This window comes from Thamnophis sirtalis, unplaced genomic scaffold (assembly GCF_051295495.1).
Source record: "Thamnophis sirtalis isolate CommonGarterSnake01/CBP01778 unplaced genomic scaffold, rThaSir2_p1.2 scaffold_13, whole genome shotgun sequence".
NCBI lineage: Eukaryota > Metazoa > Chordata > Lepidosauria > Squamata > Natricidae > Thamnophis > Thamnophis sirtalis.
Window position 1 is genome coordinate 2,196,103 of NW_028261393.1, and position 20,893 is coordinate 2,216,995.

Sequence of the window (20,893 nt, forward strand, 5' to 3'; positions counted from 1 at the left end):
AAACCCCCCCGTGAAAACGTGTCCATTGGTTTTATAGTTAATTCAAGGATTCCGTCAATATATTCCTGTACCTAGAAACCTGAAGGGCGCATTATATCTTATTTTAGGAGATTGCATCAGTCCAGTGAAAGGGTGTGTGTGTGTCACCACAGTATAAATCTGCACCAATTGAGATCAACAAAATAATTCCCGTAACTCCCCTTGATCTCAGCAGTTTTAATCCGGAGGGATTTTGACATTAGCAGATCCAAGAGCCTCTTTTAATTCACCCCATCCTGGATTACGATTTCAGTCCAGAGTGACATTGAGATGGGAAAGTGAAATCTCACAACAGGGCAGCAAAAAACCATTTCTGCGCTGTTGCTAAAAAATACAAACAACCCATGGATTCTGCATGAAGTCATTGTGAGATCTCAAGATGGCCAGATTGGGTCTGTCACAGCAGCTCTGTGTAAATCTTGCCGGCTTCCTCAGTAACTCACCAAAACGGCGACGTAAAATCCACCCACTTGTAATCTCCAAAGTGTTCATGGGGGTCGCCTGGAGGTGGCTTTTTATTTTTTCTGCCAGCAGGCAAGGGACAATCCCCTGTTCCTCCAGATGTTGACAGCTGCATCGGCTTCCTGCCTGTCTGAAGGCCCCTTCAGCTTTTGGTATGGCTGGCAGCTTTGTGCCACATCTGGAAGGGAGCTGGTGTCAGCCTTAGTCTTGAAGACAGCAGTCGCCGTGCTAATTCTCCACTTTCATCCTGATGGGGATGTACCAAGGTGGCACAGTGGTTAGGGTGCAGTACTGCAGGCCACTTCAGCTGACTGTTATCTGCAGTTCAGCGGTTCTAATCTCACCGGCTCAAGGTTGACTCAGCCTTCCATCCTTCCGAGGTGGGTGAAATGAGGACCCAGACTGTGGGGGCGATATGCTGACTCTGTAAACCGCTTAGAGGGGGCTGAAAGCCCTATGAAGCGGTATATAAGTCTAACTGCTATTGCTATTGCTATACCAGTGGGAGTTGCAGTTTGCGGGCGCCTGCTGGAACGGAGCGCCCGCCGCATTGTCCAAGTCACTCGGAGCAAGTTTGGGTCCTACTTGGATGTGAATCTGAGCGCAGCTGGGCTTCCTGGCTGGGCTTTTTTGGTTGCACCGGGAATGGCAGAGGACGAAATGGCGTCCCGGTTTCTCCAGCAGGCCGGTGTTCAACCGGCACATCTTCCACTTTCTCTGGATCTCGGACTGGACCTGGAGGAAGAAGAGAGAGACAAAAGATTCCCACCTGTTTTTGATAAACAGCTGACTGGTTTCATTCGAGTTCTTGAAGTGAAGTGGGGTTGGATTGGATGACCTCGAGGGACACTGCCCAATTCTGGGATTCTTTCTTTTTGAAATATATTTTTATTTATATATTTTTTCTTTAACATATATAAGTATTTAATAGACAGTGTATTGTCTGGCTTATTTTACACATATAGCAGTAATAATAATATTCTTTACTTGTATCTTTCTTCCAACTTCTAATTTCTATTTTTATTCTCTAACCATCGGTAAAACAAATCCCAAGTTAAACAAATATTCTGTGTCTTTTTTATCCTTTATCTTTAATGTTAACCTATCCATTTCTGCACAATCTAATTTTTTTTTAAAATTATATTTTCATCTGGAGGAATTTCCTCATTCCTCATACAATTCTGTCTGCCATCAAAACAGATAGTGTTAAATATGCATTCCCTTTATTATAATTGTATGGCAAAAAATGCCTAGCAAAAAATATTTCTGGCTTTAAATCTGTATGTTGCTTTATCGTTTTCTCTAACCACGTATGTATTTTCATCCCAAAATTTTTTTTTTGCCTTTCTCTACCACATATGGTCATACGAACCCCAGTATCTGGTTACACTTCCAAATTTGGTGAACATGTTTTTAAACGTGTTAACTTTGCTAGTCTTCTGGGATTCTTTAAGCCCCCACCCCCAAATCTCTCTGAGACCCCTGGGAAGCTAGGCCTCAACCCCGTGTCTACACTGCAAAGAGGTTCAGCTGGAGAATGACTTACCTCTTTATTGACAAAGCAGTAAAGCGTGCTCACCAACAAACCCTGAAAATAAGAAAAAAAGGGGATTATCTCGCTTTGGCTGGTTTTAGGCAATTACAGCCCGTTTTGGGGGGGGGGGGAATCCACCAGCTGTGTCTTAAGCTTGGGAATTTTCTTTATGATCCTGGGTTTGATGAAGCTTGGCCCTACGAGAGATATTTTTCTTATGGTAGATAATAAATTGAGTTGGTTTTTCTTTTTTTAAATTCAGAGGTTGCTCAGTTCGAGAGAGCTAGCCCTTAAAAAAATAACTTTTTAGATTTTTCTTTGTGCTTGTTGTAATTCGCTCAGTAACGTTATGTGAGATGGGGAGCTGAATAGATCTAATTAGAGGTACTCCTTGACTTTACAGCTGTTCATTTAGGGACTGGTCGAACTTACAACAACACTGAAAAAAAGTGACTCAGGTTATGGTCATTTTTCACACTTATGGCCGCTGCAGCATCCCCCTGGTCACGTGATCAAAATTCAGAGCTTGGAGACTAAGCTCATCTTTATGACGGCCGCAGTGTCCGGGATCACACGATCCCTTTTTGCGACCTTAAAATACAATACAATAGCAGAGTTGGAAGGGACCTTGGAGGTCTTCTAGTCCAACCCCCTGCCTAGGCAGGAAACCTTATACCGTTCCAGACAAATGGCTCTCCAACATCTTCTTAAAGACTTCCAGTGTTGGGGCATTCACAACTTCTGGAGGCAACTTCTGTTCCACTGATTCATTGTTCTCACTGTCAGGAAATTCCTCCTCAGTTCTAAGTTGCTTCTCTCCTTGATTAGTTTCCACCCATTGCTTCTTGTTCTGCCCTCAGGTGCCTTGGAGAATAGTTTGACTCCCTCTTCTTTGGGGCAGCCCTTGAGATATTGGATCACTGCTATCCTGTCTCCCCTAGTCCTACTTCTCATTAAACTAGAGACATACCCGGTTCCTGCAACCGTTCTTCATACGTTTTAGCCGCCAGTCCCCTAATCTTCTTTGTTGCTCTTCTCTGCACCCTTTCCAGAGTCTCCACATCTTTTCTACATCGTGGCGACCAAAACTGAATGCAGAATTCCAAGTGTGGCCTTCCCAAGGCCTTATAAAGTGTTATCAAGGCCTTATAAAGTGGTATTAACACTTTGCGGGATCTTGATTCCATCCCTCTGTTGATGCAGCCTAGAACTGTGTTGGCTTCAGCCAAGCAAACCCAAAGGGGAAGCCAGATTCACTTAACGACCGTGCTTACTAACCGAACGACTTTGGTGATTCACTTAACAGCTGTGGAAAGGGAGAAGGTAAAACTCATTTCACAAACGTCTCGCTTAGCAACAGAAAATTTGGGGGGGGGCTCGATTGTGGTCGTAAGTCGAGGGCCACCTGTCGTTAATTCAACAAATCTATGGCTGCTTCCCAAAAAGCCGCCTCACCTGGAAGGAGTTGAAGAAGAGCTCAAAGAAGAATTTGACGTAGCGCAGGGTGCCCAGCGCCTGCTCCTCCGTCACCAGGGCGAAAGCCACCCCGTGGGTGCCCAGCAGAGGGATGAGGGTTAAAGTCGACTTGGCCAACCTGAGCATGGAGAATGAGAGACCTTAGCATCCAGTTTGGTCTAATGGTGGAGGCACAGGGCTAAAAACCAGGCGACAGTGAGTTCTAGTTCCGCCTTAGGCATGAAAGTCTATTGGGTGACTTTGGGCCAATCACCAGGTAACAGTGAGTTCTAGTTCCGCCTTAGGCATGAAAGTCTATTGGGTGACTTTGGGCCAATCACCAGGAGACTGTGAGTTCTAGTTCCGCCTTAGGCATGAAAGTCTATTGGGTGATTTTGGGCCAATCACCAGGAGACTGTGAGTTCTAGTTCAGCCTTAGGCATGAAAGTCTATTGGGTGACTTTGGGCCAATCACCAGGCGACAGTGAGTTCTAGTTCCGCCTTAGGCATGAAAGTCTATTGGGTTACTTTGGGCCAATCGCCAGGCGACAGTGAGTTCTAGTTCCGCCCTAGGCATGAAAGTCCATTGGGTGACTTTGGGCCAATCACCAGGCGACTTTGAGTTTTAGTTCCGCCTTAGGCACGAAAGCCAGGTGGATGACATTGAATCAATCACCAGGCGACGGTGAATTCTAGTCCCATTTTAGGCATGAAAGCTGGTTGGGTTTGGATCAATCACCAGGAGACTGTGAGTTCTAGTTCCGCCTTAGGCATGAAAGTCTATTGGGTGACTTTGGGCCAATCACCAGGCGACAGTGAGTTCTAGTTCCACCTTAGGCATGAAAGTCTATTGGGTGACTTTGGGCCAATCACCAGGCGACTGTGAGTTCTAGTTCCGCCTTAGGCACGAAAGCCGGGTGGATGACATTGAATCAATCGCCAGGCGACGGTGAATTCAAGTCCCATCTTAGGCATGAAAGCTGGTTGGGTTTGGATCAATCACCAGGTGACAGTGAGTTCTAGCTCCGCCTTAGGCATGAAAGCCGGCTGGGTGACTTTGACCCATCCCAACCCACTTTACAGGGTTGTTGTCGGAGGGAGAATAGGAAGAAGAGGGTGTATTCGGTATGCTGGCCACTTTGTTTTTAAAAATAATAAAAGCAGGGGATAAACGCAAACATAAATAAAAATTATTCTGGCATTCCCACCCCATCGTGGCTCCGTCTTATCTGGAAGTTAATTCCTTACCTGTACTTGTAATCCGTGTAATGCATTTGCTGAGCCCGAAGCTTGGAGTTCAGCGTCTTAAGAACTCGGATGAAAATCACAAAGTTAACCTGGGATGGGAAAAAAATAATTTAGATCTCCCACAAATCCCAGTTTTGCTGCATTCATCCAGTAGAGCACCCAGATACCCTAACAGAGAGAACTATAAATGCTGCAGGGCATAGTGGGGAAAAAAATGCCCAAAATGCAGCTGCATTCTATGGACACCCATCACATCTGGACTTCTGCTTTTTCTAGACCAGTGTACCTTAACTTGGCAATTTTGAGATGTGTGCACTTCAGCTCCCAAAATCCCCCAGCCAGCACCTTAAAATTGTGGACTTCAACTCCCAGAATCTCCCAGCCACAACTTTAAAATTGTGGACTTCAACTCCCAGAATCCCCCAGCCACAATTTAAAATTGTGGACTTCAACTCCCAGAATCTCCCAGCCACAACTTTAAAATTGTGAACTTCAACTCCGGGAATCTCCCAGCCACAACTTTAAAATTGTGAACTTCAACTCCGGGAATCTCCCAGCCACAATTTTAAAATTGTGGAATTCAACTCCCAGAATCTCCTAGCCAGCACCTTAAAATTGTGGACTTCAACTCCCAGAATCTCCCAGCCACAACTTTAAAATTGTGGACTTCAACTTCCAGAATCCCCCAGCCAGCACCTTAAAATTGTGGACTTCAACTCCCAGAATCTCCCAGCCACAACTTTAAAATTGTGGACTTCAACTTCCAGAATCCCCCAGCCACAACTTTAAAATTGTGGACTTCAACTCCCAGAATCCCTCAGCCACAACTTTAAAATTGTGGACTTCAACTCCCAGAATCCCTCAGCCACAACTTTAAAATTGTGGACTTCAACTCCCAGAATCTCCCAGCCACAACTTTAAAATTGTGGACTTCAACTCCCAGAATCTCCCAGCCACAACTTTAAAATTGTGGACTTCAACTCCCAGAATCTCCCAGCCAGCACCTTAAAATTGTGGAATTCAACTCCCAGAATCTCCCAGCCACAACTTTAAAATTGTGGACTTCAACTCCCAGAATCTCCCAGCCAGCACCTTAAAATTGTGGAATTCAACTCCCAGAATCTCCCAGCCACAACTTTAAAATTGTGGACTTCAACTCCCAGAATCTCCCAGCCACAACTTTAAAATTGTGGACTTCAACTCCCAGAATCTCCCAGCCACAACTTTAAAATTGTGGACTTCAACTCCCAGAATCTCCCAGCCACAACTTTAAAATTGTGGACTTCAACTCCCAGAATCTCCCAGCCAGCAACTGAAAGTTTCTTAGACTGATAAATGCTACACGGTTTCTGACAAGAGGACAAAAAATATTTAGCCAAACAGCCAGGTAAGACTGAGGGGGGAGAGAGGTGACACCTGAGATTTCCTAGTAATAGTGGCACCCCCTCCCATTTATATTTCAGACCCCAGAAATCTGGATGGAGAAGGGAGTTGAAGGTATGTTTTTTTACTTGGGAGCTTACAGGGTTGACTCACTAGAAGCAAGGATTTACAAGGCTCATTTCAAAACAGGTAGAAAACAGGAATGCAGAAAACAAAGCAATATACAGGTATAATAAATCTAGGAATTTGTTTTTTAGTGTGTGCCTTCCGGTTAAGCCTACACCTGTCACCTGTCACCTGCTTCTCAGGCAGCATGCAGAAAACCAGCTCAGGTTTTCTTGGCAGGTTGTACCGGTGTCCTCGACTTATGACCGAAATGGAGCCCAGCGTGTCTCTAGTTAAGCGAGACAGTGGTTAAGTGAGTTTTGCCCCATTGTACGGCCTTTCCTGCCACTGTCGTTAAGTGGATCCCTGCAGTTATTAAGTGAGTAGCACCATTGAGCCGAGATGGCGCAGTGGTTAAATGCAGCACTGCAGGCTACTTCAGCTGACTGCAGTTCTGCAGTTCGGCTGTTCAAATCTCACCGGCTCAGGGTTGACTCAGCCTTCCATCCTTCCGAGGTGGGTAAAATGAGGACCCGGATTGTTGTTGGGGGCAATAGGCTGACTCTGTAAACCGCTTAGAGAGGGCTGAAAGCCCTATGAAGCGGTATATAAGTCTAACTGCTATTGCTATTGCTATTGCTATTGCTATTGCTATCTATCTATCTATCTATCTATCTATCTATCTATCTATCTATCTATCTATCTATCTATCTATTTATCTATTTATCGGATTGTTGGGGGCGATATGCTGACTCTGTAAACCTCTTAGAGAGGGCTGAAAGCCCTATGAAGCGGTATATAAGTCTAACTGCTATTGCTAATTTGGCTTCCCCATTGGCTCATCCAAAGGTCGCAAAAGGAGGATCACTGCAACCATCGTAAACAGGGGTCGGTGGCCAAGAATTTTGATCGCGTACACGGCAATGCCGCAAAAGGAGATGTAAGCCCCCCCTCTTTCCCCCCAGTGCTGTTGTCAGTAAACGAACAGTTGTAAGTCAAGGACTACCTGTACAACTACAGTTGTAAGTCGATACTACAACACAACCGCTTTTGTGTTTCTTTGGGACTTACCAAAATTGATACCAAGATTGGGCAACGGATGATCCACCAGTAACCCAGGTTGTCGTTTCTCTCCCAACACCTAAAAATTAAAATAATAATAATATCAATAATAAACCCACAATTGAGAAGGAAGGCGACTATTTCTGTTGCCGGAATCATCTGCTTCTTTTCCAAATGTGGCAATTTTTTTTTTTAAGTAAACCTGGCAGGATTTAAAATGAAGGAACTTCCAGGTGATAAGTCCTGAGAAATCTTTAATTTGGCAATTCAAAAGGGGCCCTTTGTTCCCTGAGAACCACACACGGCGGAGCTAAAAATAAAACTCAGCTCCTTCCTCTTTCTCCTCCAGAACAATCGGTTGTTCTGGGATGTGCATTTAAGCAGATTAAATAGAGTCATTAATTAACTGGCTGTTAACAGGTCACTGACTCAGTGGGTCAACCTGTGGGTTTTTAACTGTAATAAATCTGCTGGGTTGGAACAGGATTGGTTCCCAAATTGAAAAAATACGTGCTTGACTTACAAATGTTCATTTAGAGACTTTTTAAGATTTGTGGATGACAACTCCCAGATCTTAAAGTTGCCAAAGCTGGACACCCCTGTTTTAAAGAATGGCTGAAAAGTTATCTGTAATTTGTATGCTTCGAGGTATTTTTTCCTGTTGATTGTGGATCGATGCATAATTTTAATCATGGATATTTATTTATATTCATCTATTTGTAGTTCATATATATATATATATATATATATATATATATATATATATATATATATATATATATATATATATATGTTATATTTATGCTGATAAATAAATAAAGGGAGACTAGTATAGATCTATTTCAAGCTATTTAGCTCTCATCAGCTAGCCATACCCAAGTTTGGGAATCGAACCTGTGCTCTATTGCCTCCCAGGCAGGGAGTTAACCATTTGAGCTACAGAGAACGACTCCTTATCAGCCAGCCAGGGTGGGAGGTATATATATATATATATATATATATATATATATATATATATATATATATATATATATATATATATATATATATATATATATATATATATATATATACACACTATATATACTATATATACTATATATACTATATATATATAATATATATACCATATATATATATATATATATATATATATATATATATATATATATATATATATATATATATATATATATATATATATATATATATATATTTTAAATCACAACCCCTGGTGTGCCCAAATATGGGAGGAAGGTCACACTTCCACTCTCTGTCTTCGGCTCGTCACAAGAGACCATCCAGACAGAAACCCAATATTTTTTACTGTTGCCTTTCCCAACAAGGGTGTGGCTAGCTGATGAGAGCTAAATAGCTTGAAATAGATCTATACTAGTCTCCCTTTATTTATTTATCTTTATTTTATTTATTTATCAGCATAAATATAACATATATATATAAAAATATATATTATTTTTATAAGATGCAACAGAAAGTTCATTCTAAACTTACTCGTTGTTTTCATAGAGGTATCTCATGGTCCCCCACGGGATGACGAAGAAGAGGGGGGCCCCTGGAGAGAGAGAGAGAGAGAAAATGTTCACAGGTCAGAAATGTTCTTCCTTATATGGTAATGAAATCTAGGTAGATGCAGCTGACACCTGTCATACAGGTAGAACTATTGACTGGATCTTATCCAGGATAAGTTTATAACTCTTATCTGGGATAAAGATGAGCTTTTATAACTCTCCTTCCGTTAAAATACCTAAGACAGGTGTGTCCCACCTTGGCCACTTTAAGACCCATAAACCTCAACTCCCAGAATCCTTGGCCTAAATGAGGTCATAAGCCGAGGACTATCTGTAGAAGGTCCTTATGAGTCAGGATTGTTTAACATCATGACGTATTTCCATGGTTCTTTAATTGCTAATTGTCCAACGCTTCTGGGTGGGCCAGCAAATGAAACCTCGGGGTATGAGGCCACATGAATAACACCAGTTAATATTTTTACTTCAGCCTCTCTCTGAAATGTAATACCAATGAAGTGACTCACCCCATCCGAGGAGTAGATACGCAGGGAAGTAACTTTCTTCCAAGAAGGCCATGGGTCCCAGAAGGTTGTGCAGGTAGACACCTTCCACTAGTAGCCAGAAGTAGTTTGCGCAGACGCAATACTGGGTGAGGATTTGTGCCAGCCGACAGCCAATTACAGCCTGGAGAAAAAGAAAGAAAGAAAGAAAGAAAGAAAGAAAGAAAGAAAGAAAGAAAGAAAGAAAGAAAGAAAGAAAGAAAGAGGAAGGAAGGAAGGAAGGAAGGAAGGAAGGAAGGAAGGAAGGAAGGAAGGAAGGAAGGAAGGAAGGAAGAAAGAAAGGAAGGAAGGAAGGAAGGAGAGAAAGAAAGAAATAGAGAAGGAAGGAAAGAAGGAAAGAGGGAAGGAAAGAAAGAAGGAAGGAAAAAAGAAAGAAAGAAAAAGGAAGGAAGGAGAGAGAGAGAGAAAGAAAGGAAAAAATGAAGGAGAGAAAGAAAAGAAAGAAAGAAAAGAAAAAAGAAAAGAAAGGAAAGAAGGAAAGAAAGGAGGAGGAAAGAAAGAAAAAGAAGGAAAAAAAGAAAGAAAAAGAAAGAAAAGAAGGAGAGAGAGAAAGGAAGGAAGGAAAGAAAGAAAAAGAAAGAAAAGAAGGAGAGAGAGAGAAAGGAAGGAAAGAAAGAAAGAGAAAGAAAGAAAGAAAGAAAAAGGAAGGAAGGAAGGAAGGAGAAAGGAAGGAAGGAGAGAAAGAACGAAAGAAAGGAAGAAAGAAAAGAAGAAAGGAAAGAAGGAAAGAAAGAAAAAGAAGAAAGGAAAGGAGGAAAGAAAGGAGGAAAGAAAAAAAGAAGGAAACAAAGAAAGAGAAAGAAAGAAAGGAAGGAAGGAGAGAAAGAAAAGAAAGAACAAAAAGAAGAAGAAAGGAAAGAAAGAAAGAGAAAGAAAGAAAGAAAGAAAGAAAGAGAAGGAAAGGAGGGAGGGAGATTAATTGCAAACCCAGAACCCTCCAACTCCCCTTCTCCTCCCACCTTCCTCCCATCCTCGCTCCCATCCGATCCCAGGCTCCTCCATGGGAGGAAGGAAGAGGTACCTGCTCCCTTGGAAGGTCCGAGAGATCCACCTGGACGTCCCGGGGGAAGTGAAGCCAGAGGAGGCCGTCCCGGAGGAGGATGGAGGCTGCCCGCAGCACGTAGGACAGGAAGAGGTTCATGTGGATGTAATTGCGCATGCATCGGAGCTTCCTGGGGGGCGAGGGGGGGGGAGACGTGGCTCATATATATTGCCATAATCTGTACACCTTCTCCCTCCTTCCCAATTCCTTCCTGTTCCTCTAGGTCAGTGTTTCTCAACCTTGGCCACTTGAAGATGTCTGGACTTTAACTCCCAGAATTCCCCAGCCAGCATTCGCGTATAAACAATTCAGTGTCTAGGACAGTGTTTCTCAACCTTGGCCACTTGAAGATGTCTGGACTTCAACTCCCAGAATTCCCCAGCCAGCATTCGCGTATAAACAATTCAGTGTCTAGGACAGTGTTTCTCAACCTTGGCCACTTGAAGATGTCTGGACTTTAACTCCCAGAATTCCCCAGCCAGCATTCGCGTATAAACAATTCAGTGTCTAGGACAGTGTTTCTCAACCTTGGCCACTTGAAGATGTCTGGACTTCAACTCCCAGAATTCCCCAGCCAGCATTCGCGTATAAACAATTCAGTGTCTAGGACAGTGTTTCTCAACCTTGGCCACTTGAAGATGTCTGGACTTTAACTCCCAGAATTCCCCAGCCAGCATTCGCTGGCTGGGGAATTCTGGGAGTTGAAGTCCAGACATCTTCAAGTGGCCAAGGTTGAGAAACACTGCTCTAGGCGCCCAGCCATATCAAGGTCACAGGAATGCGCGATTGGCAGAACCAGATCCGTTTAGTCCCCCCTACCCCCCCTCTCTCCCTTTCTCCTCCAAAAGAGCTAACACAGGTAGTCCTCGACGTACGGCCGTAATGGAGCCCAAAATTTACACTGTTAAACGGGACAGTCACCAAGTGAGTTTTGCCCCATTTGATGAACTTTCCTGCCATCGTTGCGCCTGGTTAGGAACACCGTCGTTAAGTGGGTCTGGCTTCCCCAGCGACTTAGCTTGTCAAAAGGTCGCAAAAGGGGGGGTCACGAGACCCCCCTGGATGCTGCAGCCGCCATAAGTATGAGTCAGTTGCCAAACACCCAGATTTTATTCACGTGACTGCGGGGAACGTTGTGACGATCGTAAGTGTGGAAAACGGCCGTAAGTCCCATCTTTCAGTGCAGTGGTAACCTCGAACGGTCGCTAAATGAACGGTTGCAAGTGGAGGACTACCTGTGTCTCAGAGCCCGGAACAGGGCGTTTGGGAACCAGCTCCTCCATACCTGAAGGCTGCCAGCAGCGTCAAAGCCACGAGGAGCGAGAGGAGGGAGACGGAGTATCCCACGGTGTACATCCGGCGGAATTGTTCCAGGATCCACAAATGTTTCTGGAAGAAAAGAGAAGTTCAGGGTGGGGGGGGGGGCTTGGATCTAAAAACAGCAACCCCCCCCCCCCTAAGAAGGATAGGATCCTGGTTGGATGATGAGCAAGAGAGGATTTTTCAAACCAGAATTTCCTTCCTGGTGCAAGTTGGGTCTGGTGGTGAAGCCGCTGGCCTGGGAACCCGGTGGTTGTGAATTCTAGTCTCCTCTTCAGCACGAAAGCCGACCGGATGGCTTTGGCCCAATGGCCAGGAGGCTGGGAGTTCTAGTCCCGCCTTAGGCATGAAAACCAGCCAGGTGACTTTGGGCCAATCAGCCAGGAGGCTGGGAGTTCTAGTCCTGTCTTAGACATGAAAGCTGGCTGGGTGACTTTGGACCAATCGCCAGGAAGCTGTGAGTTCTAGTCCTGCCTTAGGCATGAAAAACAGCCAGGTGACTTTGGGCCAATCAGCCAGGAGGCTGGGAGTTCTAGTCCTGTCTTAGACATGAAAGCTGGCTGGGTGACTTTGGACCAATCGCCAGGAAGCTGTGAGTTCTAGTCCTGCCTTAGGCATGAAAACCAGCCAGGTGACTTTGGGCCAATCAGCCAGGAGGCTGGGAGTTCTAGTCCTGTCTTAGACATGAAAGCTGGCTGGGTGACTTGGAGACAGTGAGTTCTAATCCCACCTTAGGCATGAAAACCAGCTGGGTGACTTTGGGCCAATCAGACAGGAGGCTGGGAGTTCTAGTCTTGCCTTAGACATGAAAGCTGGCTGGGTGACTTGGAGACAGTGAGTTCTAATCCCACCTTAGGCATGAAAACCAGCTGGGTGACTTTGGGCCAATCAGCCAGGAGGCTGGGAGTTCTAGTCCCGTCTTAGGCATGAAAGCTGGCTTGGTGACTTGGAGACAGTGAGTTCTAGTCCTGCCTTAGGCATGAAAACCAGCTGGGTGACTTTGGGCCAATCAGCCGGGAGGCTGGGAGTTCTAGTCCTGCCTTAGTTATGTAAGGGGAAAATGGGAGGAGAAAAGGATAGCAGTATATAAATCTAATTGCTATTGCTATTCAGTATGATTGCCACCTTGAATTATTTATAATCAACAATTAAAATTTGCCAAGGTTGGACCATCCCTGGTCTAGTAAATTTTACCTGGAAAGGGATATCATCATTGGGGCCCACGCACTGGGAATGATCCCGCCACGGCAGTCCGGAGGCATCAACCACCCACTGCCCATCTGCGCCACATTTCTGGAACACAAACCCATCTTGCACTGCCAGGGAGAGAAAGAGCAGAATGAGACGGTCTGTTTCACAGCTGACTAATTTCTCTTTCTATATTTCACAGTTATGTCAAACGTCACCTGTTTGCTGCCTAGCGCCTGCCTTAAGGGTGGCTTGCCCCAACTTGAGATCCAGACAGCCTGGAGTACAACTCCCATTATCCACAGCCAGCCCAGGAAAAGGCGGGGTGTGTGTGTGTGAGGCTCTTATCCAGGAATCATAATTTGCGATGTTTTTTTTTGACAGTATTGGTTTATTTCTTATTACAGAAAAGTAAAAAGTTGAGGTTCGTGGTTAATACTTTTATTCTACAGCAACAGAGGCAGTTGGAAGCCAATGCTTTCCCCCCTCTTTCCTTCCTCCTCTCCTCACTTTTCTTTCCCTTTTCCCTCCCCCACTCTGTCCTATGTTTTCCTTTCATAGTTTTATATTTTATTCTATAATCTAATAAAAAATGTTAAAAGAAAAACAATTGCTTAGCGATTGAAATTCAGACCGTCTGAATTCTGAAACAGTCCAATGGGGAAACCAAGCTGATCTACTTATTTCTCTAATGCAGTGTTTTTCAACCTTGGCAACTTGAAGATGTCTGGACTTCAACTCTCAGAATTCCCCAGCCAGCGAATGCTGGCTGGGGAATTCTGGGAGTTGAAATCCAGACATCTTCAAGTTGCCAAGGTTGAAAAACACTGCTCTAATGCATCAGTCAAGACTATCTACCTGCCTCAAAAAACCACTCACCTTGCTGGTGCCAAGGGAGGTACCAGGGGCAAGGAACCTGGGCCGAGGTGTTAGGGAGGGTATCGTCCCAACAGGCATACATGTCAAACGTACGGTTGCACACCAGGCCTGCAACACAACAGAAGAGAGGAAGAGAGGGGAATGAGCAGGATGAGAAACCAGCAATCACATTCGTCAATATTTCTTAAGGTCAGCCTTTCTCAACCTTGATAACCTGGAGATGGGGTGGACTTCAACTCCCAGAATTCTCCAGTCAGCATGCTAACGAACTTGAAGACGGGTGGACTTCAACTCCCAGAATTCCTCAGCCAGAATGCTAATGAACTTGAAGATGGCCGGCCGGGGAACTCTGGGAGTTGAAGTCCACCCGTCTTCAAGTTGCTATGGCTGAGAATAGCAATAGCAATAGCAATTAGACTTATATACCGCTTCATAGGGCTTTCAGCCCTCTCTAAGCGGTTTACAGAGTCAGCATATTGCCCCCACAGTCTGGGTCCTCATTTCACCCACCTCGGAAGGAGGGAAGGCTGAGTCAACCTTGAGCCGGTGAGATTAGAACCGCTGAACTGCAGATAACAGTCAGCTGAAGTGGCCTGCAGTACTGCACCCTAACCACTGTGCCACCTCGGCTCTTGCCGAGGAACTACTTAAGGTGCCCATCGAGAGGTACCCATGGCATAATGGCATTATGCCCGTGGCATAATGCGAGGTGCATCATTTCTTTCCTTAACTCTTTTCCGCTTGCCAACCGCTACATCTTTTCAATATTGCAGGCACTTTAAAAGAAATCACAATTTCAAACGCTTTGACGAAGTGGGTACAGAAATACCCTCAGCGGGAAAAAACGGAGCCAGCTGCAATCAATTCAGGTTTAAAAGCTCCATCATGGCATAAACGTTATTTACCTGATAGATACGTCAAAATCCCTGGTGAAAAACAGATATAACTAGACCCCAGGCTAAAGGATGTGACACAATTTTGTATTTGACGATCAAAAGGGTGCAATTCTTCCTTGATAGCATTCTGTGCCAAGAAATATGGTTTCTTGGGCACGTATATCTGTTGGTGTTTTTTTTCCTGTTCCGCTTGTTATGGAAAAGAGCAAAAATATAACAACCACCTTTGAGATTTGCTCACCCCCACGCCCAAAAAGTGCATTGCACCATCTTTTGGGCTTGTGAGACACTGCAGGTTTTCCCCCCACACTTTTTAAAGATTACAGCCACCTCCGTTAAGGGTGGGACGTTTGTCCTGGTTAATTAATACCAAGTCAATATTCCAAATTGCCTTTTGGAAAACCAGTACAAAATTCGGCATTTTGGCTACAGCGGTGTCACGAACACCTAATTTGGGCTGTTTGTGAACCCTGCTGTCAATTAGCATCTTGCAAATATATGCCCGGGGTTAAATGCTTCCCGTTGTATTATATCTCTGTCTCTGCCTCCTCTATCATTTCCTGAACAATGCAAGCAGCTGCAAAAAACAGAGCTAATTTTTGCTGTGAGGACACATCAGACAATGTTTGCAATGCACATACAAAAAAATTAAGCTGCAATATAAGCTGTTGGTTTTAAGGAGCATCCTTTGAACAGGAAGGCTGAAATTCCTCCTGGAGAAACTATATACCGTGGTGTTTCTCGCCCTTAGGAATTTGAAGATGGGTGGATTTCAATTCCCAGGATTCCCCAGCCAGCATGCAAATTTAGGATATGTGGACTTCAACTCCCAGAATTCTCCAGCCAGTGTGCAACTTTAAGATGGATGGACTTCAACTCCCAGAATTCCTTGGTTGGCAATGCAATGGTAAGATATGTGACTTCAACTCACATTGTTCCATGCAACTTTAAGACGGGGTGGAATTCAGCTCCTAGAATTCCCTAGCCAGCCTCCAACCTTAGGATGTGTGGACTTCAACTCCCAGGGTTCCATGCTGGCTCAGGAATTCTGGGAGTTGAAGTCCACACATCTTAAAGTTGCCAAGGCTGGGAAAGAGTGCTCTCAATGGGAGAACCCTTGAGGTGAACAAGCATCTACATGTTTCTGGACCTGTTGGTTGAGGGTCTTCGGTCATCTTTCGAATGCAGGCCTCTTGGTACCCCTGCCAGGCTTCCAACATCTCTTGGACTGAAGACCCCGTGGGGTGAGCCTGTGACACAGGAGAGAAGAGATGGATAAGTTCCCCCCCCCCCCCAAATTTGGAAGTTACAAACAAAGCTGCCAGCTTGGATAAGCAGAGGTACACAGATGTTTCGTGAATGTGGGCATTTAATTTATTTCTATCAGCTACTCTGTCCTCCTCCTCTTCCTCCGAGTTGCAAGGGGCCTTGGAGGTCTTCTAGTCCACCCTCCTGCTCAAGCAGGGGCCCCTGTACCATTTCAGACAAATGGTTGTCCAATCTCTTCTTGATTTTGACATTTTTTAATACACACAGTTTGGCAAAATATATTATTTGCAGTATATCTTTCATACACTGTATTGTATACAACATACGAACCATACGTTCTTCCTGAATGCATACATGTACACAATTTGTCAATGCAGTTAATTATCTTGGGACTATCTAACTGAATTTGGTTTCCTGGATTCTCTTACAATATGTTTTGGATTCTATTTCCTTCCTTCCTTCCTTCCTTCCTTCCTTCCTTCCTTCCTTCCTTCCTTCCTTCCTTCCTTCCCCCTCCTTATTAACTTCCTCCCTCACTTTTAATGTCCTCCATCCCTACTCCTTTTCAACTTCCTCCCTCCTTTTAAATTTCCGTCCTTCCTCCTCCTTTTTTTTTTTAAATCATTCTAAATATGTTTTATTTCCATATTATTTCGTACAGTCACATATATACTGTGCATAACCGGGGCATATAACATTGAACAATAAACACAGCCCTCGCTCTTGTCAACAATACCCCCCAAAATAGAAACCCAATATACCACTTCGACCCACCATACACCCTTTCTTTCGCCCCCCCTCCAACTTTCGTTCTTCCCTCCAACATTCCCCTCTACCCTACTTCTCCTCCCCCTCTATCACTTCTCTCTCCCAATACACTCCCTCCCTTCCTTCTCACCCTCCCTCCAATCCTCTCTCCCACCCTCTCTACCCCTCTTTCTTCTTTCCCTCTTCTCCTCCCTTCGGTGTATTTCTACTATCTATCAATATATTCAGCTTGTCCTATTTTTACACTAAAATTAAAGAGCAACAGTATACCAGTGCAATCATGTTACTTTAAAATCTAACACACAATCTCTTCTTAAAAACCTCCAGTGATGGATCACCCACAGCTTCTGGAAGCAAGCTGTTCCACTGGCCCATTGTTCCAATGAATTCATTCTAATGAACAGATCCTCAAACTGCTCACCTCTATTGTCTGGTAGAATTGAATCAGCAGCAAGAACAGCTCTGAGATTGTCTGCATACCGGGCAGTGGGTTGGGGTGGGGGCTACAGATCAGTAAGCCCCCATCTCAGGGCACTCTTTTAATCTGGGGGTCCTTGCCCACATCCATCATCTCTGAGAACTTTCCCCGTCAGCCACTGTTCTGAGAAAGGACAAACAGAGGTTGTCTGGAAATAAGACATCTCGTGTATAACACAGGTAGTCCTTGAAACTACAACGGTTCATTTAGTGGCCGTTCAAAGTTACGACGGCACTGGAAAAAAGTGATTTATCTCCCTTTTTCACACTCACAACTATTGCAGCCTCCGCGCGATCCTCGTGATCAAAATTCGGATGCTTGGCAACGGGTTCCTAGTTAATGACGGTTGCCGCGTGTCCCCCGGGCTCATGCGTTCCCCTTTTTGCGACCAACCAAGTTGATGAGGAAGCGAGATTCACTTAGCCGCCAGGTGACTGAATGAGCACGGCAGGGATTCGCTTAAACAACGGGGGCAGGAAAAAGCCGTACCACGGGGCGAAACTCACTCAGCCAACGTTTCACTCAGCAATGTGAATGTTGAGCTCAGGTGGGTTCGTAAGTCGAGGAGCTGCCCGTATTTTAAAAGTAAATTTAAGAAAATGTCTAACCCCCCCCCCCCCGGCTTTTTACGCCCCCTGTTTTGCAAGATAGGGAAGTCGTGTTGAATTTAACAGGAGAGAAATCCCAATTCTGGAATTAATAGCACTTAGACTTATATACCTCTTCATAGGGCTTTCAGCCCTCTCTAAGCGGTTTACAGAGTCAGCATATCGCCCCCACAGTCTGGGTCCTCATTTTACCCACCTCGGAAGGATGGAAGGCTGAGTCAACCTTGAGCCGGTGAGATTTGAACAGCCGAACTGCAGAACTGCAGTCAGCTGAAGTGGCCTGCCAGTGCTGCATTTAACCACTGCGCCACCTCAGCTCTAAATTAAAAGATTGGGTCTAGAAATTCCACTCACTCTGCAGATTTCCATTCATTCATTCATTCATTCATTCATTCATTCATTCATTCATTCATTCATTCATTCATTTAGATCAAATGATCTAAGTCCCAGAACTCACTTCTTAATAGTATTGCTAAAAGGGCATTAAGAGTTGTTAACCTAATTTTGCGAAGCTTCTTCTCCGGTAACCTTGTACTGCAAACTTGGGCATACAAAACCTTTGCCAGACCAATCCTCGAATACAGCTCGTCTGCCTGGAACCCACACTGTATATCGGACATTAATACGATTGAACGAAGAAGAGTCCTCTCCACTCCTCTGAACCAAGAAGAGTCCTCTCCACTCCTCTGCTCACAACAGAATCCCTTATGCCACCAGGCTTGAAATTTTGGGCTTGGGCAACCTGGAACTGCACACTTACGGTCTGATCTAAGCATACTACATAAAATTGTCTGCTACAACATCCTATCTGTCTACGACTACTTCAGCTTCAACCGCAATGACACACGGGCGAACAATAGATACAAACTCAAGGTAAAACCGCTCCAAACTCAATTGCAGAAAATACGACTTCAGGCACAGAGTGGTCCACGCCTGGAATGCTCTACCTGACTCCGTTGTTACATCCTCAAAACCTCTCCATAGCTTCAACCTCAAACGGTCCACCGCGGACCTCCTCACCCCATTCCTAAGAGGTCCGTAAAGGGGCGTGCATAAGCGCACCAGCGTGCCAATTACCTCCAATACACCGATCAGATCCCACAGATTAGGCCTCCTCCGAATTCCATCTGCCGGCCAATGCCGACTACCCGGAGGAGAGCCTTCTCTGTGGCTGCTCCGACCCTCTGGAACGAGCTCCCCGTGGAGATTCGAACCCTCACCACCCTCAAGGCCTTCCGCAAAGCCCTTAAAACCTGGCTGTTCCGACAGGCCTGGGCTAAAGAGCTGTTGCCCCCCTCCTCGAATGGTATGGTTGTTGTGTGTTTTTAAATTGTGTATTGTTATGTTCGTCTTTTTATCCCCTGTCTGTACCCCCCTTCCCTGATTTGAATTGTGAGCCGCCCTGAGTCCCTTCGGGGAAAAGGGCGGCATATAAATGTAATAAATCCAATTCAATCCAATCCTACCATCCCTGTCCTCTTGTCCCCATTTCTTTGAACTCATGTCCTTTCTTTCTTCATGCTGATGTTTATATTATACCTGTTATCTTGTACATGTTTGACAAACCAAATAAATAAATTTGCAAGAGTTGATGGTTAGCTTCATAAAACACAGCTTGTTTAGCCACCCACTTGGGTCGCCATTTCTCCAACATTTTAACCCCTAAATCCCATTTTAGACAATCAAACCACTCCTCGGCTTCGCACAATGTGTAGAGAAGGATCTATAACTCATCAACCAGGCAATCGATAACGGTGCCACCTGAAACCCTTCCTTAGGTAAACTGAAAATGGGGTGGTATTTTTTTTTCTCCGACACCCGCTTCAAAATTGCTTCCAGTTCTTCCCCCACCCCACAAAGTTTTTCTCTTTCCTTTCCTGCCACGCTCGCCTCGAGAAAAAGCAAATTGCCAAATGAACAACGAAGAAAACAACAACATTGCTTGACAGCTAGAGATTCAACATCACGAGAGATGTTGTTGTATACAGATAGTAGATTCGTAACGCTGCCAGGCGAAGCAGCTATGGCTCAGCTCCCCAACAGCAACTTCACACTATCCTGCAAACATCTCAGAATAACAGAGTTGGAAGAGACCTTGGAGGTCTTCTAGTCCAACCCCCTGCTCAAGCTGGAGACCCTACACCGTCCTGGCTGTCCACTCTCTTCTTAGAAACCTACTGTGTTGGAGCACCCACAAACTCCTGGTGGCAAGCTGTTCCACTGGACAATTGTTTCTCGTTGTCAGGAAATTTCTCCTTGGTTCCGTTTCCATCCGTCGCTTCTTGTCCTGGAAAATAGCTTGACCCCCTTCCTCTCTGTGGCAGCCCCTCAAACATTGGGAGACAGCTGTCGTGTCACCCTTGGTCCTTCTCTCTGTTAGATTAGACATACCCAGTTCCTGCAACGGTTCTCACAGCTGTGGGACAAACCTGTTCCCCAAAACCGATCTTGAACCAAGAGCTAGACGGAGAACCAACGCCAGACTCAAACAGGGACACGTACAAAAAATCAGAGAATCTTACCTGCAGCTGATCTCAGGAGCTGGAAAAAGCAGAGGGAACTTTTACCTGCCCAAAAGGTAAGTCACCCCAGAGGCTCCCAGGCTTCTGTTTGGAAGCGCCAGCTCCCTTTCCTTATCAAGGCTTCGGGTGGGTGGCCTGAGCCGAGTGCGAAAGTAGTCAGAAGGAGGGGGTGTTCTCACGTCATTCCCCCCCCCCGGTGGGGAGGGTGTCCGCAGGGGTGGAGGGCATCCCCCCGAGAGTCTCGCGTCCGCTTTGGATGGCATCCAGAAAAGGGCAGGTAGCACAGCAGGAGTAGGTGGGTGATGGGGGAGGGAACGTATTTTTAACGTATCCCGTGTTTGTCGTGTCAAGAACAGGACGGAGAATGCAAAGAAACCGGGCGATGGAAGAAAACATTGGAGGTTTGTGTTTGAGAAGATGCAAATTGTTCTGTGAGGTTCGTCCCCGTCATGTTCAATTATATTGAAGCCATACTGAAGTTTGTTTGGCTTGCAAAGGTAACTTATCTGGAAATCGGAGTTCTCTGGATTTGGATTTATTACATTT

The 20,893-nt window shown here is 45.0% G+C and overlaps 1 protein-coding gene across 1 annotated transcript; it reads right to left on the reverse strand.

The window, feature by feature from the left end:
* Nucleotides 1-428: 428 nt before the first annotated feature.
* Nucleotides 429-20,418, reverse strand: GIPR (gastric inhibitory polypeptide receptor). Its single transcript, XM_087727288.1, has 14 exons — nt 20,348-20,418; nt 17,161-17,340; nt 15,853-15,952; nt 13,807-13,914; nt 12,934-13,055; nt 11,705-11,808; nt 10,399-10,549; nt 9,342-9,501; nt 8,801-8,861; nt 7,298-7,367; nt 4,739-4,827; nt 3,491-3,629; nt 2,048-2,089; nt 429-1,236 (listed from the first exon to the last, which is right to left on the reverse strand). Exons 2-14 carry the CDS (start codon nt 17,215-17,217, stop codon nt 976-978), a joined length of 1,464 nt encoding a protein of 487 aa, XP_087583414.1. The 5' UTR covers nt 17,218-17,340; nt 20,348-20,418; the 3' UTR covers nt 429-975.
* Between the last annotated feature and the right edge of the window lie 475 nt (nt 20,419-20,893).

Bases quoted from the DNA above. Each gene is read 5' to 3' on its own strand.
- GIPR (XM_087727288.1), bottom strand. From the start codon at position 17,217: ATGCAGACAATCTCAGAGCTGTTCTTGCTGCTGATTCAATTCTACCAG. The intron at 2,090-3,490 runs GTGAGGCGGCTT...TCTTATTTTCAG, and splicing joins TCTTCTTCAACTCCTTCCAG to GGTTTGTTGGTGAGCACGCT. The intron at 1,237-2,047 runs GTAAGTCATTCT...TTCTTCCTCCAG, and splicing joins ACTGCTTTGTCAATAAAGAG to GTCCAGTCCGAGATCCAGAG.